Below are 24,622 nucleotides of genomic sequence, written 5' to 3' on the forward strand. Positions count from 1 at the left end.
ATAATACTGCCAAAGTGGAATTTGTGGAAGCAGAGCACCTAAATACTTCCAAAGACCTGTGTTTGAGCTTTAGGAGATGGCAGTAAATGAGCTCTATATGAAATACTCATCACTTCCGCAACTGTCTGAAGGTATTCAAATGCTGCAAGGAATATTGACTAGACTTTGTCTTTCCCTGGCAATGAACAGGAATGTGTTTTGGTTGCTCAGAGGGAAATCGGAGTGCAAATCAGATGCTGAATCAAGCTCTGCTACTGAGAAGAGAATGAACTTGTTCATTCTCTGTTCCAGAAGATGGAGAACAGGAGAGTCTTCAGTGTGACTATACAGTCTCTAATCAGATGCTACAGGAAACAATTGTAACTTCCAGGCACTTTTCCAAATCCATTCTCTTTTCCCAGTATCTTGCAAAGGGTGATGGTTTTCCTATGAACCCATTGACTCTTTTGTCAGTTCAGCTCTTTTTCTTAATTGAGTGCCTTGGCTAAAAAAAGTTTAGTTGCATTCTCCATGTTCTGTAATGGATGAGTGGGTGTAGTAGTATGGGTGTGACAAGTGAAGTTATAAAACTTTCAAGCATGATGTTGTTTTGTAAAACTTATGGTGATGATAAATTTTTGCATTGAGATCATCTAAAATTAGGATTTGCATAATCACTCACTGTAGAGAAAGATTACAGGTTAAAGTGGAAGGGTTAATAGAGAGAGAATCTGAATGATAGTGTTGAAAGTGACAAGGAGCACAGAGAAGCAAGAAAATGGGATAGTTGAGGGAATGGGGAGGTAGACAACCCAACAGCCTTTACCAGGGTGGAGGGTGTGTAACTGTTGGAATGAAAAGGCAAAGGGCAATAAAGTGAAGTTTTTTCTAACGGTCAAACAAGTTGAAGTGACTATAATTTATTACCATTTAATGTGTATTTTGACCGTATGACTGAATAACTTTCCTTTTAGCTGTCAAGTTCGGAATGGTCTCGGACAAGTGTAACAGTGATGGTGTTTCTCATGTTGCTCACTAACATCAAACCTGACCTAACAAGTTGCATAAAGCCTCCTAGTTTTCATATTATCTGTCTGTCTTTTGTGGTTTATAATGTCTCTTTCATGGAAGGTAAATGCTTATTTGAGACTATATAGGGCATTGGATAGAATTTAAGGCTACACCAAACTTGAACATTATTGTATAGAGAAACTTTATATAGAAGAAATGGTATGCATTTTCTGTTTTTGCAAAACTAGTGAGCTTCTCTCTCAGACCTTGATTTCTAGCTGAAAACAATGGGCATTTTAGTGTCTTTTCTGTGTAGTTTTGTTTTGCTGAAAACAAGAGGATTTTGTTTCTTTTGTTATGAGGAAATCACAGAGAGTGTTGGGGTTGTTCAGACGGGAAAAGAAGGATCCAGGGAGAGCTTATAGCAGCCTTCCAGCACCTGAAGGGAGCCTGCAAGAAGGCTGGAGAGAGACTTTTTACAAGGGCATCTAGTGATGGGACAAGGGATAATGGTCTTAAAGTGAAAGAGGGAAGGTTTAGATTAGTTATTAGGAAGGAATTCTTTACTGTGAGGGTGGTGAGGCACTGTTTGCTTGGAGAAGTTGTGGATGCCCCATCCCTGGAGGTGTTCAAGGCCAGACTGGATGGGGCTTTGAGGAACCTGGTCTACTGGAAGGTGTCCCTGCCCATGGCAGGGGATTTGGAGCTAGGTGATCTTTAAAGACCTGTTCAACCCAAACCATTCTATGTTTCTATGGAAGATTGCTGGGCTTCAGAAAGAAAGAGCTAGAGATCTCTAATGAGATTATTTCAGATATTCTGTGGTGGATGTGATGGATGAAAACCAAAATCAGTATTAAAAATTTTGAGTTTTCTAGGGAGTGGTGGATGTAGTCTGGTAAGTACTACTTCAGGTCAAGTTTTAGTTGCAGCTTGTAGCTTCCCTGATGTCTGAAGCACATGTAGGTGTTATATTTGAGACAGAACATTGGACATGGCTGCAGGACTCTTCCAACAAGCCTAAGGAACATGTTAGAAAGACATCAAAAGATCTGTAGTGCATCGATGTTCTTGAGGAGTTTGCAGCAATCTTTACTGTGTTTTATGTTTGCAGGTAATCAAAGCTGATGTTTACATGGTTGGGTGACTGACATTTAAAATGCTACTTGCATGTTTTTAACTGTACTGAGTTTAAATTTTCTGTATTCTGCTGTGCGTTGTAGCTCCACATCTTAAATCACACTGAAAGTTAGCTCAAAAGATTAAATTACACAGTTTTAGATTAACTGACCTGTATTTTCTTTAAGCTTCTAAACTTACTTGTGAATTCTGAGAACTCATAACTAAAAAATATTCCAGTTCAGCTGTTGCTAATACTTTCCCATGATTATTTTTTATTGAGGGTGAACCTCTAAAGCTGCTCAGCACGGTGCTTTGAAATTGCTAAGTTGTAAGTGTATGTACATGAGTATGCATAAAATACTCTAAATTTTATTATCTTTCATAGGGAAGTTTTTACCTTTGAAGACAATGTTAGGACCAAGATATGATGAACAGGTTGCTGAAGAAAATCGTTTTCACCCGAGTATGTTATCCAACTACTTGAAGAGTCTGAAGGTAAAGTTAAATTTTCTAGTAATTGAAACATTACTTTCATTATTAATGTTTATCCAAGTGTTACTTTTCAGATTTAAGAGAAAAGTGATGGCTTCCTTTGGGACATCTGTACAGAAATTTTTTTTGTTTACATTTTCAGGTTTTCTCTGCCATTCACAGATTTACAAAAAGACTTTCTTATACAAACTGTGCACACTCCTCATTCACTGTATTAGTAGCAAGAATCTCACTCTTCTCTGTTATAACTGTTGCGTCTTGGAGAGATGTTATTGTCAAAATTCAGATAGTCTGGTTTGTAGTTCTATAGATGACTCTTGTGTGTGGATATGTTAAGTTGTGATTTTGCTTATAAGAGTGAAAGCATTTAAAAGTGAAAGGAGAACTTCATGGAACTCTCCTGTAGTTTCAATGCGAAATTTTCTTCTTCTGATGTCTAGAATGCTTTATGGTATCCAACCCATCAGGCTCAACTATAGAAGAAAACAATTTATGAATTTTATCCAGTAACTTCTTGGGGAAAAAAAAATTGCATAAATAGGAAAAAAATTTAGGAGCATGGATTGGGACCCAGGAAGGTGGGTGGATGCCTTCATCACTGGGTTACAGAGTTGTGCTTCTGGCTTATTTCTTCATTCTCTGTTTTGCCCATTTCTGTCTGAGTACTTCAGCTTGCTCGTTGTTCTGCACCGTAGCTTGACTGTGACAGTAAAGGTGGGGAACAGGATCTCTCCAGCCTTTCATGTAGATCTCTGTAATGTTGTGCACAGTCCAGTGCATCTGGAGATGTGGGAAGTGGAATTTTGAGCCTACCAGTTAAAGAAAGGCCTACCATCTAATTCTTGTAATTAGTTTATTAAACTTTATATAAAAGTTTAACACCATTTGTTTTGACTATGTGTTTTATATAACGAATCATGCAAGTGACCTTTTTTCCTGTTTTTTTCATTATTTTTCGCTGTTGATCTAACTTAAATTAATTCTGAATTCGCTTAACGGTATCAGACCTTGAACATCAGAAGAATCAGGTGACTAAAAGGTGGGAATCCTCATTTTACGAATCTTATTTAGGCTTAGGTAAGAAGTAGATGGTGAACTACTCGGTGTAGCAGAGTAGAAGTACCTGTGCAGTAATGTGATAATAAAGTACTATCAATGAAACATATATGCCTGTTCTCAGCTGCTTGAACTGGTAGGATTTTTCTTGTTTGAGTTCTTGGATCTATGCGTTTTAATTTTACTTGAGTTCCTCTTTTGTGCATTATGTTGGTTTTGGCTCTGACCGGCTTTAAAGGCATGCCTACAAATTTTCTCAAACCAATGTTATTCATGGTTTAAAGTCATTTAAAATTCTGCATATATTTTGAAGTTATAGAGAACTTCAGAGACCTACTCAGAACTTCTAAATGTTGGCTTTGTCAGTAATTTACCACCAGAAAAAGAAATCATGGTGAGCCTTCATAGCCTTTCCACTTGTCACATCTGTCAGTTCTGTTGCAATGCTACAAATTCATCACGTCTTGAGTGACATCAGATTATTAGAATCTGATAATAAAATTTGTAGCATGAGGATCCCCACTTATATTTTGGTAATTTTGATTAACAAGCAAAACATACAATTTCTCTCAAACTCTCTGTTCTCATCAAATCTCTGGTACTGAACCCTGGTACTGTTAATGAATGTATGCTATTTGAAAACATGTTTTTTTATTTGCCAAGATATGTAGTGGGTTACTGAAGTGCTGTATTTGTAGAACAGCAATTTACCAACAAGTCAGCGATGAAATAAATGTGAAATTGAGGCGACCTCAAAAAGTGGATTTTTCCAAGGCAAAAATAGCTCATTGTACTTGGTTCTCATAATTTTACTGCAGTGGGTTTTACTGCTAATACTTTGCAGAATGAATCACTTCTGAAAACTGGTTATTACTTGAGTCCATATAATTTATCTCCCAAATAAAAGACTTCAGACTGAATTTTGGTGAGATATTGCTGTTACCACAGATTTTTGAAGGTACAAGTTCAGCTTATCTGTCTGGACAAAACTTTCTGGGCAAAACTTTCTCTAACAAGCTTCCTGTATGATTCCTTTTCTCATGGATCTGGTTGCTGAAAATTTGAATGTTAGAAACTGATTTGATTAGACATGGCAGCCCCATTTTTCTTCTGATTGCCAGTATTGACGTAGTATCTTAACGGTCTCATAAAAAATTGCAGGAGCAATTGGTGACTGTATGAATGATTTTTATTTTTTAATTTCTTTCTTGAGTAGGTATGTTAATACAATTTATGCTTTATAAAGGTAGTTTTGTTTCTGTCATGAAGAGCTGGGATGTTAGTTAGCTCAAAAGAATGGTTGGGCAATTAGTATGCTCAAGTTATAGAATTCCTGTTGGGAAAACAACTTATCATATTTCAGCCACATTTTTATTTTTGCAGATAAATTTGGTCAGTGATCTAAACTATTGTCCTCAAGTAAGAAATAGCTGGAATGTGAGAAAATGAGAAGGAAGGCTTTTATTTTGTTTCCTGTGGTACCAGTGGTTTTTTTGCATTAATTTTTTGAAAATCGTAGCTGTATACTTTGGTATGTTACATAATCCACCTGCTTTTTAGAAATTTCTTTATAATTTTCTTGTGCCTGGCACTGTCTAAATTGTAGTGTGTTATGTGCAACCAGTCCCATGGACTGAGAGAGAAAATGTTTATGCTTTCTGTAAAGCAAGGAAACTGCTTTCAGGCCTTATGTGCTCTATATGCCATACATGCTTTTATAGCTTTGGATAAATTACACTGGATGCCTCTTTGGTTTAGTGCTTCATGAAATGTGTGAGGAACAGTGCCACTTCGCAAGATCTTCAGTTGTCTGTGATTGAAATGATTCATAATAATGGCAAAAGAAGAGCAGTCCAGAAGTCCTGCAGGCCTGAATTAAGTAGTCTTGGAGATACTTGCAAAATGCTGTAGAGAATGTAGAGAGAGGAATGTAGTAATTGAATTAATTGTTTTTTGTATACTTCCTCCAAAATTAATCCTGGCTAGGATGCTGTCCGTCTGTATATTTAGCAGCTTGGTTGAAACTATATATTTGAAGTTTCAGGTGATGCAACATTGTTTTCAGGTGGGCCCCCGTCTGAGGTAGCTTGCATTTCTGCAAAACACAGTAATAGGAGTAAATAAAGTATTCTGAATACAATATACGAAGTTAAAGTAAACAAGGAGAAATTCAGAACTGATTTGGATATTACTTTACAAGTGCTTAATGCTGTTAACATAACATCACGATGCTTTTTAATATTTGATAAATAAAAGTAATATGAAAGTACATAAATATTACCAAAGTATATCATCAGAACTTTGAATGCATGTATCTCTGTAGATAATTGGAGGTTTTCCTGTAGGGGTCTACTGAACAACATATTTATGTGTAACAACTGTTTCTGAACTGTATTCTAGTTATAATTGGAATTTTCCTTTTCTGAACTGTGTGAAAGCAGCGTTTTACTTTGTCATTCTTCCAGCTGCACTGCTGAATTATTGTCAGTCTGTTAACCTTAAGGTAAATAAAAATTGATCAAAATCCTGGTTTTGAGTATGTGCTGGAGTTTTAAATGTATTGAAGATGCAGTATTCTTCTGTGGTCTTTCATATGTAATGTGCTTCAGTTTTAATGTAGTTTTAAGTGCACTATTGATGTATCTATAAAAAAGACAAAGCTGTGAAGAATCCTACTTGAAAGCAGGACGTTGAGCATTTTGACCAAAAGAAATTGCTTGCACTTATAAGACAGAAAATCAGGAATACTTTCAGTGCACAGATGTGTTAGTGAGCTGTTTTTGCACAGTAATACTGGGAGGTTATTGTTGGTGGAATTTTTATTTGGACCAAGGATCAGTAGGATATGCTTTCCCCATATTTTCTGTGTGTTTTGTGCCACCCAGTGGAATTTCTGCTTTCCATGATTCTTTTTAAAAACATAGTAACTTCCACAAGGCTGTTTAAAAGCTATAAAATCCAAAAAACCCAAGAAAAAGTAAGGTAATGCACAAGGGGACAGGTTAGGGTAGCGAGAGAGCCTGGATCTAGGTACATTGTAACATCTGAGTGGTTGACAGTGATGCCTTAATTACTGCCAACATCTTTGAAGATCTGAAGTTGTTTTGCATTTTAGCTTTGAATAAGATGTTTCTGAGAATTTAGGGATTTTTTGTTTCAAACTTGAAAATGCATTCATTGTTTTGCTTTGTTTTTCACTCTAATAAATGGGTAAATTAAAATGGGTTATTTTTTCTGAGAGTGTACTTTTATATAATATGTGTCAGTAGTTAGTTTTTCTTATGGTACTTTCACTGTGCCAGTGCTTAATATTGTTCTAGTTAAAGCATAAGAGCACCTGATTCCAACTTGTTTGTCTTTTTAGCATGTTAAAATAATTCTTTACTAGATATTTCTGCTATTAGCAGATCTTTCTTATTTAGAAGCATTGAAAACTGAAGTTTTTGAATTAATGGCTAGTGCTAATTTAGACACCAGCTCTCACAGAGAAACACAGATGTCTGTGATGGTAGTAAAATGCAGATTTTATGAACAAATACAATATTTAAGAATTTTTAAACTTACAAATGTAGCCTGCAGTTGCTTTTAATTTGAATGTTACCAGGTGTTTAGTGTTTATGCATTGATATTTAAATCACATATGTAAGTTTGTTTTTAATTTTTTGCTTTTTTTAAGGTTAAAATGGGTTTACTGGTAGACTTGACCAACACCACTAGATTCTACGACAGGAATGATATAGAGAAAGAGGGAATTAAATATATAAAGCTCCAGTGTAAAGGGTAAGTTGTATGCACTTTTTGTACCTTTCTTTGGCTTTTAATTTGAAAGATCGCAGTGAAGAAATTAATTTTTTTTTCTCTTCTTCCCTTTCCCCCAGTTGTCTCCTGATCCATGTATTCTTGTGTTTTTCAGGCATGGTGAGTGCCCTACACCTGAGAATACGGAAACATTTATCCGTGTATGTGAACACTTCAGTGATAAGAATCCCTCAGAGCTTATAGGTATGTCTTAATATATCCATCTTGTATCCATTGTTAGTTTTTACTCTTAGTTTATTTCATATTTACTCATAATTGCAGTCTCTTATTCTTAAAAGTCTAAGCAAATTCCTCCCTACAAATCTATGCATACTAGATCTGATTTCTTCTACTGCAGAAACTAGCATGTTTCTGATTTTTGCAGAAATAGTGTGTTTCTGCATCCATCACTTTGATTACCGCTATTGACTTAATGCAGAAAAATATACAGGCTTGAGAACTGTCTACAAATACATGATACATTGTGGTTTCTAACTTCTGCTGATACAATGCAGGTTATGTACTGTGTTGACATTTGTTGGTCTGGGTTACTTGAAGTCATATTTGGCAGCTGAATTGTCAGAGATTCTTTAGTAATTCTCACAAAACTGGTAGTAGATATTAGGCTAAGTTTTTCTTCTGTGGTATACTGGCTTCCAGTGAATATTTGAATGTTTGAAGGATACTTTTTTTTACCCAGAGAAAAATAAGTTCTCAGTTTAATTTGTGTTGCTTCTAGTTTTAGGTAAAACCATTTTACTCTGATTTCTGTTAAGCATATTGATGTTCAGCTCTATCAGCTGTCAGAGACAAGAAATGACTTTGCAGATGAGTTTCCATCCGTTGTTGTTGTCAATCCTCTCGGATGCTAATTTTGCAGCCTTCCTGAGTCTGAGTGTCTGTGTGACTCAGGAGTACCTGGGACAGTTGTTTGTGTAGGTGCCATTGCTAAGAACTTGATAAGTTAAGCTGGTTTGTTCATGCAGTTTAGGATTTGTACAGAATCACAGTACGATAGCTGAAGCTGTTGGAAGGGACCTGTGGAAATCAGCTAGTCAGCTTCCCTTCCTTATAGCAGGAGAGATTTCAGGTTCTGGTGCAAGTTGTGAAATATTGTTGGTGACTGATCCCGCTCGCTCTCATTTAGCAGATGCTCATTTATCACTCTCCTTTCGTAGTTCTTCCATTTGATCCCCACTAATACTTCAGAACTTAAAATGTTGGTTATGGTCAGAAGTTATATGGAGCATGGGTAGCATGGTGATATCTTATAAATAGCAGACACATTTAACAGATATTTCAACTTATAAAGTGCCATTTTCAATGCTGACTTAATAACTTTTTGATCTCAATGAATTTTGAAATATTTTTCCATCAGTTAGATGTTTCACCTTGATGGGAAAAAAAGCAAGAGTCAAGGAAAAATAATATGTTGACTAAGCTTTTGAATAACATGTGGTTTAGGCTGTCATAGTAAAAGAGAAATGTTAGGACTTTCTGTTTCCCTTCTATGAATTACTGAAATTTCTGGTTTGGGACACGTGTCCTCTGACAGAGCATCAGAGGGACTGGTGTGGAGGATGTTTTTATCAGAAGTGAAAGCAGTCTACAACAGTGCTAGTACTGCACCCTGTGTAATCTTTCCCTTCCAAGCCATTGGTGTCATTGCTGAGATGCTTATCTTTGTCATGTGTATAAAATTATTGACTTAACCTTCTTGTTAACAGTAACAGCTGCAGGACTTATTGATAGCAATTCTGTGCAATTTCATTCCTGGTGTCAAGATTAGATAGGAAAAGAGAGTGAAATGTGAATGATAAAGTGATCAAAATTTTCTATTCAGTGATAACAATATAGGATGGAAATTATTTTTTCAGCTTGAAGGACTGGAGTATGCCTGCCAACTTTAAGGAAGCAAAATGCAAAAATTTTGCTTCAGCAGAAAACAGAGGAGAAATAATTGCTAAAAAAAAATTCTGTAAGGAAGCTAAAATTACAAGTTACACAGTTTTTAATATTTTTAAATGGAAGAATTCAAGAAATTCGTAGAAATTTTTGCTTTGCTCTATTAAGAAGGGAAGCTTGGTGGGGCAGGCACAAAACTTGATCCTCCTACAGTTGATACACAATGCTGTTTACCTGTTTAAAGTTTCTGATTTTTATCACTCTACTCTTTGTAGGTTTTTTTTTTTTTTTTTGATCTCCAGTTGAAAAAAAAATAGATTTAGGTTGGATATTAGGAAAAATTTCTTCACCAAAAGGTGGAGTTTTCAAGCACTGGAACAGGCTGCCTGGGGAAGTGGTTGGGTCCCCATCCCTGGAGGTATTAAAAAGCTGCATAGATGTGGCATTTAGGGACATGGTTTAGTGGTGGAATTGGCGGTGCTGGTTCAATGGTTGAATTCAATGAACTTAAGGGTCTTTTCCAGCCTAAATGATTCTGATTCTAGGGTAACAACTGAAAAATATGTTAAAAATAATTGAGCTTGCTGTTGGTGGAAACTGTAATGATATTTATAATTTAAAATTCGGTAGGAAAAAGAGGCAACATTTTGCCTGAATCCTTCAAAGCATTTTTAATAGCACAAATTTTCAGGCTGGTGTCTTTATCACTAGGTGGTGCTGTTGCCTTGAGGAAAAAAAAAATTCCGGTGCATTTGGCAGGGCATCGCTCCTTTCACCGGGGGATGAATTCAGTAAAATAGAGGCTGAAGACTTAATTCTTTTTTTCTTACATTGAAAAGATGAGTAATTCAAGGTGATTATGTTGTTGTATAGTTTTATTTTTGTGGTTTTTTTTTTTTTTTTTTCAAAATTAATGAGTCTGGTGTTAGCACGGTAATAGCAAATATGAGATAGAATTGTGGTCTACTGACACTGCTTTCAGGTTTGAGGTGGGGTAATCGGGATACGATTTTTCTGCCTGATGGTGTGAAATGAATGTCATGCTTGTTGAATCCACTAAAAGCACAATTATTGAATTTGATTGTATTGCCTTTTGATAAACATTTGAGCAGATTTTTGAATCTTATCTATATTAGCCATATTTCAGTTGCATTAAGTTAGTGCTCTTGATTGGGATAAACTGAAGTATCCCATACTCTTGCTGTTGCTAATTTGCAGAAAGAATGTAATAATTTACCTTTTTAGGCTTATGTGCCTTATGTGGTCTGTGCTGCCATAATGGGAAGGGAGATAACCCTTTAATGTTACAGATGAAGGTGGAAGGATCCACAACCACACTTGTGCTACTAAATCATGTTTGTTAAAACTGTTTGCAAGTGATTATGCCCTTTTCTTGTCTTGTCTAGGTGTCCATTGTACACATGGTTTCAATAGAACTGGATTTCTGATCTGTGCCTTTTTGGTTGAGAAGTTGGACTGGAGGTAAATTTGAATGTTAATTCCTGGGGATTTGTGGAGAGTGAGCACGGGCATCTTCAGTATGTTTCACTCATTGTCCTGACAGCTATCCTAATGTATTCACTATATATTATTTCAAAATTGCATCATAATCTTGAGCAAACAGCCCATATTAACACTTTTCATATCCCTTGGTACTTAGCCTGTTGCAGTCAAGCAAGGTCTGGTAGGTCAAAAGTCAACTGTACCTGCTGGGTGTGGGCTTTTAGTAGTGCACTTATTGTATTGTGTCTCTTCTGTGTGACATGTCCCACAGTTGGAGTAAGAATGTAGAGTTCAGAGATGCCTGTAAGGTTATTTCCCTTTTTCATCTTTTTCGTGTAGGTTTGCATGTAGGGGGGTTTTTTAATTATTTTTTGGAGTCTGAAGAGATTAGCTAGAGCAACGTACTTGCTTCTGAAAGATCAGGGGCAGACAAAGTCCTTGTTTCCAGCTTGTTTTTTGACCAAAGTCTACAGCATACTTCTATACAGACTCACCTGTTTTTTCTGTCTTTTAAAAATGTTGATGCCTTCGTATAGAATAGTTATGTTTTTCAAACAACAGTAGTGTAAAAAAGCAGAACAATGCCTGTGCCATGGTGAACATAACTTTTACGTGTTTGATAGGATTCACGAAACACTATTTCCTCGTTGTGAAAGTCATGTTTCTTAACAAGCTCCTTAAGCATTCTGATGATATTTCTTGTGTGTGGTCCTTTAAGGGAAGAAAATTCTGCACCTGTTCCAGCTTCTTCTTATGACTGGACATTCAGTTATTTGGTTCTTGGCATGCACATGCAAACTGTTTGCGAAGAGCTGGGTAATTTCTGTCTGTTAGTAAACTTGGAATGAAGACATTGGAGTAATGGAGACAGAACACTGTTAGTAGTGGCTAGATAAATCTTTGTAGGATCCCAGCTGAGTTTGGGGAGTAGACACAAACACAGATATCTTTATAATATGGTTCTAGCTTTTATTATGAACTAGCAAATTTGGATGCTTTTAATCTAACAATTTAAAAGCAGCATGCAATAATTAAAATTGGTCCTTCATTCTGAAGAGGAAATGCACTTGAATCTGTTTGAATCTCCTGCTTTTATGCAATCTCTATTTTCAGACCTCTGTGGGAAAAGCCTTAAAACTCAACTTTTGTTTTTGTTTCGGGTAGTTAATTGTATCAAGTTTGTTCATCTCTATCAGATTTTTTTGGCGTAACATCCAGATATCACCTGGTAGGGAAAAATGTCTACAGCAAAAGAAAGAGTTTTGGCAAGGTGGTAATTAATGCTGAGCATTGTATCAAGATAAATCTAATTTGCTGTATCATTCTTTAATATAAGGCACTGTTATTTGTTGATGAGGAATGAATACAGATGGATTCCTCATCAAAAATAACAGTGCCTTATTTTAAGATACGATGTAGGAGTGTTGCTGATGTATTGTAAATACTGAGGTGTATTTTATAGTTAGTTTTAAGAAAGATCACCCAGCCTGAAAGCTCTGCAGCTAGTGATCAGAAACCTTACTTGATTCGATTTTCAACAACTCATTTTACCCAAAGACTGCTGTGTTTCTAGAACTTGGAAAATTGTTTTCTTTCATCTAGGTTTCTGTACTTGAAATCCATTCCACCTCTTTTGGCTTTCATTGCCGTCTTTTCCAGAAGATTATAGAGTTCCTCTCATATCATCATGGAGAAATCTGAGCATCTTTCAGACCCCATCCCTTTTGGTTTGTTTTGTGCTCTCCATCCTATTCATTACGGAAGATGTGAAATAATATAAGATAGCAAAGTAAAAAATGTCTTGTGAGTAAGAAATTAGGAGTCTTAGAAAACAGAACAAGGAATAAAGCTCCTTCTAAACTGACCATCTGATAGACTTACTCTGGAAAATGTTTTATTTTCTCCTCTTATCAAAGACCAGAGTGAATCAATTACTAGTTCTAAGGCAGTGTTTCTGTCTATTCTGGGAATTTTAGGAGTTTTAGGCTGCTTCCCATACTTTACAGGTCAGACAAAAAATTGCATTTTAAATTTAATTTCTCTTTTCCATTTCAGTCATATGTTTTCCTTGTTCCAGTGGCAGGTTATTTTCTTACCTGAAAAAAAACCAACTTTTCACAGCATGTACTATGTGTTTTGTTCTAGTTTTAAGATATGTGCTTGTCAAGAGGCCTGACCAGGGGCATCTACCTTTTGTGATTTTTCCTCTCTTTTATTTTGCAAAATTTCTAAATGTTGATCCATGAAGCATTACTGCTCTGCACAGCCATAATAAATGGAAGAGAATTACATCTAATGCATTCTGTTAAACATTTACATAGGATCTATGGAAATAGCAACAATAAACCCCTTGTGCTGTGCTTGCTGTTGTATATTTTGAGAGTTTTCCTGTTGGCTGGTAAAGGTGCTTGACTGTTAGTTTTGGTTTCTAATTTTTTTGTGATCCAGTCTCCAGTTTATTAGAGCACCTAAAATTAAGTGTTAACTGCATAGTAAAAGGGTTCTGAATGATGGTGTTTTTGTGAGAAACTTCTGGAAAGAGAAGTAATTTTAAAAGATTAGGATGATTTTTCCCAGTATGGTGGCAAAACCTCTAATGAGAGGAAAGAATTCTTAGGGGGGAAAAATGTAGCCATATTTGAATTTGAACATTTGTGTTTTTCGTCATTACATTTGTTGATATTTTTCTTTGGTCTTTTTTTGTCTTCATTCGGTCCTGAAGTACATACCTGTGTGTCACCCATTCCTTCTCTGTAGCAATAATAAAAGTTTTACTTAGATGACCAGCAGACCACTGTGAGTTACAATAAGGAGTTGAAGCAGCGTGAGCTGCAGTTACTTCTGAGAACAAACATATGCAGTGCCTACAGAGTTATGCAGAATCTTGTGCAAGAGCAACTGTTACCAGACTGATCTAAGCATGATGTTTTGAATATAATGGATGTTTTTGCAATTACCACTTTGGAACTTGTTTTCTCAGTCCCAATAAATCTTATGTTTGGTAAGGCATGACATGACTAGAACATGTAAATTAAGCATCCAGAGTGATTTTCAATTTTTATTTGACAGTATCGAGGCTGCAGTGGCTACTTTTGCCCAGGCTAGACCACCAGGTATTTATAAAGGTGACTATTTGAAGGAATTATTTCGTCGTTACGGCGATGAAGATGATGCACCATCACCACCAGAGCTACCAGAATGGTGCTTTGATGAAGATGAAGAGGAGGATGATGATAATGGTAAAACTGGAGGCCAAGAGTCAGAACCTGGATCATCAAGCTCTTCCTTTGGGAAGAGGAGAAAAGAACGCCTAAAACTGGTAATTTTGATTTGGAATTTAGTATTTTAATTGCTAAACATAATTTCATAACCTCATACTCATCAGTTACTAATACTCATTTGCTTGTGCAAATGGGAACTGGAAGTATTATTTTCTAACTGGGAAAAACTGGTAGAGCCATTGCAAGCTTCCTTATGTTTCCTATATGAACCTTGAACTTTAACGTTCAACACTTCAACTGTTCCAGTTGTACAGGTTTCTAAAATAACAATTTTTTTAATGTTTGAATTGAGATATTAAAAGCTCTTTTTAATTATTCAATTTGTCTTTAGGGATTAAGTGTTACTGGGGTTGTATGGAAACAGCTCTTAATTATTTTTTGTAGCCATGTGGATGAAATTCACAATTTTTTTAATTCAGTGCTCATTTTGTATTCTTACTGTTGGAAATTTTATAGGATTGAGAATTAGATTAGCAAAAAGCAATATGACCTTAAAAATCTCAAGGCTTGAGCTTTAAAATCATATTTTGTTCAAAGGTGTTTTAACTGCATAAGAAATATGGCTGATGACTTTTTTGACTTTTGACATACGTTTGCATAATTCTGATGAAATAAATTACTCTAGTTACTGTAGTATGGAACTAATACTCAAGTACAAAGAGTATATTTGTATCATCTGACGCTTAATAGTTCAGTTCTCTTCAAATTCCTGACTCTCTTTTTTATTTGCAAATAAAATAGATTGTTTCTGAGTGCAGAAATATTCTTTTTTTTTGCATAATACTGATTTATTTTACTTGTGTTGAGATGTATTTGTTTGCAAACACTTGGAAATCCTCATATTGAAATATGCTGCAAAAATGCATTTTGTTGTTACTGCAGCTGGTCAATGTGGTTCACAGATGGAATGTGGAAAATATTAGCCTGAAAGGAATACAAAATCCAATCTAAAGAAGCAAGATGGACTTTGAAAACTTTCAAATTGTCCCTCAGCTGGAATAAAAAATTTCCCACACTGTAAAAAGCCATAGTAAAAGTATGTTCAGGGATATGGCCATTGCCTCCATTAGCCTTGCAGTAAAACATTGATATCTAAAAATTTTTTGGGGCTGAAACCTCAAAGCTGGTTTTTTGATGTGCTTTTTGATGCATTAGAAATTTGAGTGTTATGATGAATTCCAATGACAGCCACTTTTCATCAAGTATAAAACTCAACCGGTCTGTTTAACAGGCTCTTTCTTATCTGCCACTGTAGTTTTTTTGATAGCTGGAAGCTAAATTATACGAATAAGCATATTAATAATTAAAAGTTAATTGTGATTTAGAGAATTTATGAAAGAAAGAATCATCTAGTTAATATGCATATTCGTATAATTGAGTTTTGCAGCTCTGAAGGAACATTCTTTGACATGAAGAGGAGGAGCGGGCAGAATTCTTTACCATGGTTCTTGGCTGGCAGATTGGACTGCTTCTTAACTCAGTAGAGATGGATACAATCTATTTGTGATTCCCTGTAAATATGTGATCTACAGGGGAGAGATTATCAGGTAAATACCTCTTGCTCAGGTATTCTTATTTTACTGTCTAAAGGGCTAAATTTTCAGCATTGTTTTGATTTCCTGCAGCGAATGTTTTCAGCTTTCTGATTTGTTTCTTTCTCTAAACACTTAGGGGTAGACAGAGTCAAACCTAGAGGTAGCTGTAGTGATAACAATGTTCTGGATTTTTTTCATTTTGACTCAAATCTTTGTGGAGACAGAAGAAAAGTTTAGCAGTAGAGGAGGAGACACCTCCCAGGCGTCTCGCTAGGATAATGAATAGTTAGAAGCGACTGCTAGCTAGCCTATGAAGTTAACATGCTGTCCACTTGAGAAACTTTGATGTGAGAAACTTTACTGCAACATCTTTCAGTAAAACTTCTGTTTTGATGTCAAAAAATCTTGACATTCTTTCCTGCATTACAGAAGGTGTGGGAACCATTAGAACATAAAGCCATTACAGTTTGCTTTGTCATTGCCTGAACATAGTTGACAGGTACCAAGAAAGCTGTTTGCTGCAGTCTGAGGTGCTGCACAGGAAATCCTAACGCTTTTGACTTTGTCAGTGCATGCTGTAATGCTCGTAGCATCGAGGCAACATTGTTAATTGATACTTAGAATCTCACTTCAGGAAAAAATACTTGATTTTGCAAATAGGACAAAGGGCTATAATTCTGAGCCAGAGCCTTTGAACTTTTCATGTGTTAAATGCAACTTTTAGTGTTTATTAAGGAATGCCATCTTTTCTAGTCCCATGTAAGTGGCATATTACAGCATGTAATATGTAGTGCTTCTTAATGGATGGAGGCATCTTAAACAGTCTGGAAGAGGTGGTGGCTGTTAATGATTTTCATGATTTTGAGTGCATGTGTCTTGTGGTCATCTGTGAGACAGAGGGAAATTATTAAACTGATTTGACACAGCAAAGATAATATTTATTATTTAACTAGTAAGTTACCTTGATTCTAAATATTAGTACCTTGGGTTTTTTTCTGCCTAACCTGCTCTTTTTTGCAAAGTTAAACTCCTGAACTTATTTTTCTGCCCGTGAGCATCTTGATGGATATGGGAAAAAGATTAGATTTTGGTTTTGCGACACCGTTTTATGTACTTGAATATGGGTATCCTTTTGTTCTCCACATTAAATGCTAATTTGTTCACTTTTTCCCTGTAGTCCATACCTTTTGTACTTCCAACCTTTGTTGTCATTCTTTGTATTCTGTCGTGTTGAAACACGTTTTTCTGAGACTGTGTTGCCTATAATTGAACACAAGCCTGTAGTTGAGGCCATCCTAGTAGGGCTTAATAGGGAGAAGATAATTTCATATGTCTTAAGGCTAAATACTTCTGTTTATATATCTCAACATAATTGCCTTTTACAAGACAGAACAATACTAATTCAGGTTTTGGTCTCTCGATGCCTCTGTATCTTTTTCTCTAATTATCTACCAGTTTGAGTTTGTATAATTTCTTAACCTTTATTAAGTGTAGAACTTCATTTATACTGAATTGCATAGTGTTGTTTTCAGCCCATTCTTAAAATGAAGGGTAACAATGAATTCTTAAGCTACCATCACAGTCTGTATCCCTGTTACTAAAGTCACAGATGTCACAAAAATTAGAATATGCTACTAGGAAGTTTAGGGGAAATAAATTAATTATCTTATACCTAAACCAGACCTTGCAGATTCTCAATATAATCCTTCTGTTTTGTTAGTGAAATGCTAACTCCTTTGAACATTGTTTTAAAACAGTCGCTTGTCTGTTTTATAGAAGTTATATCTATCCCATGTTTTCTGAGTTACCTCTGTGAGGACAAGACAAGTAAACAAAAGACAAACCAAGACAAATTCAAGCAATTCCAATTCTGCGAAGCCTGTTTCATCACCAAAACCAAAGGATTAGTTGAACACCTTTGTTACTGAGTCACAGTGTGATTTTGTTGTCTTTTTTGTTTGTACATGCCTAGAGGTAGTTACTGTGATTTGGTCCTGTATTTTGATGTTAAATCTAAGCTGATTAATGTAGCTCCCTGTCTCTCACATCCTTTCTTTTAGAAGATATCTCTTCCTGACACGTTTTGGAATATTTCTTGTCTTCTGGAAGGCAATCTCTGAGCATACTGGCACTCGATCAAGTCTGAGTAGCTGGTGATAGCCACTGGGTTCAGGAAGGTGCGGGGCTGTTCCCACTCACCCACTCCTCCAGATGGTGTTTAGGATCTGAACCAACACAAGATGATACACAATGCACTTCTTCAGATGAAGTGATGGGTGGAGAAATACAGTGGCAAGTGGGGCAAACTTGATTAGTACAGATGGTATGAAGGTTGTGCAGAGTGTAGCTGCTAAGTGCATGTAGTTTCCTTGGATCCTTTAGCGATTATAACTTTTGGTTTAGTAGCGTTGCTGAGGACTTGAGTTGCTCCTGGGGATCTGAGTGCTCTGGCACATCTGCACCGTGTTTTCCCATGTCCTGTTTTCATAGGAGTTGTTAGCTGAACAGTGGTGCAGAAATTGCATGGGTCTGGCTCAGTTATAGCACCTTATCCAAGGAATGTCCTCATGCAACCTGGAGTGTGAAGTTAGCCGAGCACGAATACCAAGTGACTCACCTTGTTTTCGTAGCACTGTGCCTTAGCTAGTGATTATACTTAGAGCAGATAATCTGCAAGAGACACTTACAAATGGCAGGCATGAATTTTGTGCTTATGACTTTTCTGGAAAATCTTTCCCGTTCCTGGCCTTTTGCTTTAATCTTAACAGTCATAGTGCCATTGCACTCGGCCATTATTGGCAGAAGTAAGGCATGACCATCTTCCTTTCTTTCATGGTGCTCTTAACCACTTACCAGAATTCAGACAATGTGCTGGCCAGGCACGAGTAGCTGTCTGCCTCCCTCGCCCACTCACCTGTGTGCTGATGCCCACACGGATAATATGGGCTGAGCGACACACTGAAAGTCTGGGGAGCTCAGGGTAATTAAGGTTATGAACCAGTATATTTCTTTAGGGTGTACTGCTCTCAGAAGACCATTTGGTGATGTGACTGAGCTGATCTTAACTAAATGCAGGCTGTACTGAAAACTCTGGTCCTCCTTTCCCCGCACTCCTTGCATTCCTTCTGTTTCCCTTGTGCTGGCACTAGTGCTGAGTCATCCCATGGTGAGTTAGTTTAGGATACTAATTTGGCAGAAAATTACTAATTTATGATGTTATTTTTGCTAAATTAGTTCCTAGACTTGCTCAAGAGTAGAACAGATGACTGCCACAGCGTGTGGAAAGGAAAGGGGGCAAAAAGGTTCCTTTCATCAGTAGTATGCAGCTGGATTTGTTAAGGCTAGGTTCAAGCATTTTAGAGAACAGACACAAAATAATTGTACCTTCATTTGCAGGATTCATAGCTCAAAAATGAAAAGTCATGGTTTGATCTCCTTAGTCTGCATTGAAAATTTATTTGAGATGCTGTTGAAATAACTCTGGTTGATTTGGGATCTCAGTAGAAATCTTTAATTTTGTGGCTTTGTAGACCTCGTGGCTTTAATGTGTTCTGTTATGCAGGATTTGTTTTTATTCCATTTGACATAAAACTTTTTCTGGAATATACAAGTTATTTTAGAGTTTTATTTTCAGTATTCTATTTTGATTTTTACTTAGCCTCTTCTGTGGCATTCATGATAACAACTCCACTTTAGTAACCTGGTTTAGATTGAGAATAAAATTATGCAAATATATTTTTACACAAATATTTTGTTACAGACCCGCTGTTTATATTTTTCTTTTGTGAAGAAGGTTGTCCTAGCTCAACTGAGAACCATTTAAGTTTGCTGCTGCATAAGCACTTTCATTCTTTCAGTTGTTTTCCCTACAGTGTAAGCTTGAGCTTTGAGATGTGTAATATGGTAGATCACCCAGGAGGAGATGAAATAGTGTAGTTGAACTTCTTGTACTGGAATTGCCATCTAGGTCTGATAAAATTAACATAACTATTTGAAAACATGCATCTCAAAGATTCGAAAGGAGAAAAGTAGGACTTCTTCATCTGCTGACATACTTGTTTAAAAAAAACCAAACCCTTGTGTCTAAGGATGTTTCCCAGTGACTTTAATTCACTAATTACTAAATTACTTACATTTATCTTGCATCTCTACTGTTACTGAGCAGCTCTTTCATTCCATGAATCAGGGCAAACATGGAATTGTTAATCTTGAAATACTATTTATATATTAAGAAATGTTATTTAACATTTCATAGGTCAATTATTTCCTTAGTTCCCAGTTTACTTATTTTGGGCCATGCCTTTTGACACACTTTAAAGAGGTGTTATGAAGGCTTCTACTAGAAAGAATTTTGTGACCCTTAATGTACAGTGATTTGCTCTGGGCTTACGATACTGTTTAGTGTTTAGGTTCAGATTCTCATCCACAAATACATGTCTAACCCTATCTTATTATTATATAATACTTTGTGTACTAAGGATGATTAATTTAATCCCTGCAAATTCTATATGTGACCAATTTACTATTAAGTACCTGATACTAGTGTTATTTTTAAATAACAACATTTTAGTTACAAATGAAAAATAAGTCAGACTGATGCTGTAGTTTGATGTGGGAGCTTTCTTGAGAATATTAGCTAAATAGTGTAAACATTTAAGCACTATATATCCCTTACTATTTACCCCCTTTTTTTTTTTTAAATTATTTTTTCCCCCATAAATAACTCAGTTACTGGGTTTATAACATGGCTCACCTGTGAGTTTGCTGGCAAAGCTCAGCTGATGTATCTTGCTATTATGGGTAAATCTTTAAGGAATATTTAAGCTAGTACTGCTCGAGAGGGTTGTAAAAACAGACTTAATCTTGTATTGACATATTCTGATCTGCTTTTATGAAGGCTTAAATACTAATTGTTTTTCTTTTAATTTATTTAGGGTGCAATTTTCTTGGAAGGAATAACAGTTAAATGTGTGACCCAAGTGACAACGCAACCAAAGTTAGGAGGAATACAGCAAAAATGTCAGCAATTCTGTGGATGGGAAGGGTATGAAAACTTAGAACTTGTTTATTTATACTATCTAGAAATAAGTGTTATGTTTTGCAGAAGGACACAGCTCATTGTAAAAATGAGAAAAAACATGACCATTTTTGAATGGGTTGTTTCTAAAATAAAGGAAGCCTCAAACACACTTGGCAATGAAACAGTCTTGCCATTGTACTATGAAACGGAATGATCCACTGTTAATGTTAAGAAACTAGAATTGCTTTTCCATTGAGATAACAAAACGTGTTCAGATGAAGTATTGCTGTGCAAATTCCAGATCTAGCCTAGTCCAGGCATTTGTGTAAAATTTAGTGCTTGCTCAAGCAGTAGATATATTTGTACAACTGGTATTTCACCTCGAGGTATCGAGGTATTATACTCATTTTTATAGCCAACTTGAATTTGTGTCTAATGTTAATTAGAATGTTGGCTTTAATGTCTCATATTCTGACCTTCTGCTTTCTGAAGTTGATGATCCAGTGAGTTGCTCACAGTGCTTCCTAACTTTCTGATGCTTTTATTTCTTCTAGTGCCAGTAATTTTGAATTCAAATATCTTTTCCTCCAAAGTTAATACTTTGAAGTTCCACATAATTTAGTGTTTTGTCATAACCAAATATCCTTTTTCTTATCAGATAGGCATTTAATTTCTCATGCAAAATACTTTTTTGGAGGAGATGTTCTAACTTAGATTTAACCTTGCAACAAGCCTGATACAAGGTGTGATTTCAGTGTAATGTAAAAAATGTATTGCCTTGTGTGAGTATTTATTGCAGAACGTTAATAAACATGGTTCTTTTTTTTAGGTCTGGATTCCCTGGAGCACAGCCTGTTTCCATGGACAAGCAAAATATTAAATTTTTGGAGCAGAAGCCGTACAAAGTTAGCTGGAAAGCAGACGGCACTCGGTAAGTTAATTTTAAATGAAAAAGAAACACACAGTAAATTGGGTAGACAGTTTGTGTTTTCTCAGGAAAGTGAATTTGCTTGTACAGAGGACAAAGCATAACAAAAAAACTGGCTTCAGAGATTAATTTTTTTTTCTGTCTTGGTACGCAACATTTACTGAAGTTTGAGGCCAAGTTTCTTTTCAGCAGCTGTTCTACAGACTGACTGTTAAATGTAATTCTTCTCTCTAACCCTTGCTTCTCTGTCAACCAGGACTTGCCACCAAGGTCTTAGAATAATCTTAAATAGCAGTAAGAGTTTGTTAAGCTGAAGACTTTATTTATGAAAGCTAAATTAAAACTTCTGATTGATCCTTCAGAATCTGGCTACTAGTGGAAATTTCATAGGGTTTTTTTATTCATACTGTGATCCTTTGTTCAAACTCGTAGTTCATGTCGGCTGAAGAGTCGATAGTTTTATCTTGCCTCACCCGTTCTCTTACAATCATTGTAGAAGTGCCTTTTGTTTAATGACAAACTACAACCTGATTGGTTGTCCTGACTGGACATCTTCTGAAGTTTTTCATCCACTCTTTATTTTGTTAGGTTTGTTATCTTTAGTAATAGAGTGGAGTATCCTAGACATTGAAAATCATGGAAAATATGGGGAATTGGGTGTCTTACGAAAATTACCAAGTGGCTCCACATGGAGTCAGTCACGATTCAGCACAGTTCAGCCAGAATTAAGCTGTCTCCTATAAAAAAACCCCAAACAACCCTTCAAATATCTCTCCTCTGCGGTGTTTGTGCTTCAAGGGTTTATTATCTTGGGCAGAGTATGGTGTGAAAAGACAAAGTAAACTTGCACTCAGTATGGCATAAGAAATGGGTGGGAATATCTGGCTTCTTACATTGGCTGGTTGTATACACAAGCACTTGGGTAATGCAGTACAGGCGTTTCCGGGCTGGGAAGTTACAGTAATGTGGTGTTGGGAGATCAAGGCATATCCTTAGAGGAGTACAGGGCATTCAAAAGCTGCTGAGCCTAAACAACTAAACTCAGCCAACTTAAATGGACCTGAAGCATCTTGCTTTGTCATATCCTATGTTATCTATTTGGAAAATTTTGGAATATTCTCATTTTCTTACTCAAACGTATGGATGCGATGCCTATATTCTGAGTACTGAAGCAGTTATATAGAAAATAGTAGGGCACCTGAAAAACTGCCTTTTGTGAAAGAAATTAAAATGTACATGTAATTTCTTTTAGAAATTTTCAGTATTTTGAACATTCTATCCTGTGGTTTAGAATGGTGACAAAACAGAATGGATGAAGAATAAAACTGAGGGAACTAAATAGTCATTTTAGTTTCTTTTGAAAACATAATAACCTGTAGTTAATTGTGGAGATACACAGACTGATAGATATATTCAGAGAAGAAAATGGAGCTACAAAGATCCAGTGTCAGTGAAATTGAGCTGAAGTAATGAGGGAGATTAAAGATGAAAACCTGAGCTATTATTTGGACATTTAGACACTGTACATGGTATGTACCCGAATCAACAATGAAAAATTACTGTGATAGTTTTTACATTGGACATGCTTCTGATTATTTAGTTGTTCTTCAACGATCTAGACTCCATATGCAATTAAACAGATCTTCATTAATTATTCTGAAAGCTTGTGTTGACAGGCATGACCTTTTTGAATTTAATATTAAGACATCAGTTAGTGAGACCCATTTATGGATCCCCTGCTTACTATTGTCTGGAGATGAAGCCCCTGTCATCAGAGATCTCTGAAGCAGTTCTGTTAACTGTGGCTTAGGTGCAGCAGTCTAGACTTTGCCTATTAGAATATTATTAGGCTGGCATGCAGTTTGGTTTTGTTTTTTTTTTAGTTGGTTTGTTTTGTTCTCTCTCTTTGCTGCTCTTTCATTGACCTGATTGGACTTACAGAAAAGCAGATGCATAACTAATAACTTTCTATTATACTTTCTCACTGAAATAAAACACCGTCATCTCAGTTAATAGCAATATTTACTCAACTTAGCCAAACTTCTTAAATTTCATCGTTGTTAAATATCTGAATTTTATTCCCTCAGCAGTAGTTTTCTCCAGAGGTTTTATGACTGAAGCCTTTATTCGTACATTAACTGATATGCAGTGGCAGTAATTTCTTTGAAGACTTTTACTTTTCTACAAAGGCATTTGCTATTCCTAGATTTCAACTTGAGCTGAAGCTTCACCCTTCTGGTTTAAAAGCTGTGTTGTTGTTGTTTTTGTTGTTGTGGTGATGGAGTTTTCTGTGGGTTTTTTTCCAATGTTGTTTGGCTGGTTTTTTTCAATTGGTAGAACAGTTCATGTTTTCTTGATTTCTTAGCGTTGTTATATTTTTCTACCCATAATTTTATAAAAATAGAAAGTATTTCCCTAAATAAAAGAGCATTATTTATCATCTTATGTTGACTAAACATTGTGAAATAGGTTAAAATTACTGTCAAATACTTCAACCATAAAATATTTTGGAGAAATTTACTGGAGTGTGTTGGAGCCCTGAGTTCAAAGTCCTTTGACTTATCCTTGCTTAGTCTGTCCTGATTTGAAGAGTTTGTGATCTTGCTTGTTCTGTGTCTGTTTTCCAAGGCCCTTGTTCCATAAGCATCAGCAGGGCACACCTCTTTGTTCTCGCTTCAGCTTTCCTTCTGGAGCATGTTTGCATGAACAAATACTTCTCCCCTCCTGTTCATAACTGCCTATATGTAAAGATGTGTACATTTGCATCTCAGGTTTAGAGAAGTGAACTTTAAATTAAAAGATCTGCGAAGCTCATTTAGCATTGGCACTCTTTGGTAAAATATTTCCTTTGTACCAGCTATTTGGGTGTATGTAAATACTATATGCAAAGTCACCGTGTTTTAGGAAAAACCACCTCTAAAATCATATTGCTTTAAATTATTATTATTAAAAATTAAAAAAAAAAAAGTCCCTGAGTTCTGCAGCTGTTCTG

General features: G+C 36.0%; 1 protein-coding gene across 2 annotated transcripts in view; it reads left to right on the plus strand.

Moving 5' to 3' along the window:
- Nucleotides 1–24,622, plus strand: part of RNGTT (RNA guanylyltransferase and 5'-phosphatase) — a 177,664-nt gene that overhangs the window by 4,636 nt on the left and 148,406 nt on the right. For both annotated transcript variants that reach the window (XM_032683713.1, XM_032683714.1), the window contains exons 2-8: nucleotides 2,498–2,607; nucleotides 7,337–7,440; nucleotides 7,574–7,662; nucleotides 10,770–10,845; nucleotides 13,936–14,185; nucleotides 20,617–20,726; nucleotides 21,532–21,633. In XM_032683713.1, coding sequence (XP_032539604.1) covers nucleotides 2,498–2,607; nucleotides 7,337–7,440; nucleotides 7,574–7,662; nucleotides 10,770–10,845; nucleotides 13,936–14,185; nucleotides 20,617–20,726; nucleotides 21,532–21,633 — 841 coding nt within the window. The remainder of the gene's footprint in view (nucleotides 1–2,497; nucleotides 2,608–7,336; nucleotides 7,441–7,573; nucleotides 7,663–10,769; nucleotides 10,846–13,935; nucleotides 14,186–20,616; nucleotides 20,727–21,531; nucleotides 21,634–24,622) is intronic.

This window comes from Chiroxiphia lanceolata, chromosome 3, assembly GCF_009829145.1.
Source record: "Chiroxiphia lanceolata isolate bChiLan1 chromosome 3, bChiLan1.pri, whole genome shotgun sequence".
Taxonomy (NCBI): domain Eukaryota; kingdom Metazoa; phylum Chordata; class Aves; order Passeriformes; family Pipridae; genus Chiroxiphia; species Chiroxiphia lanceolata.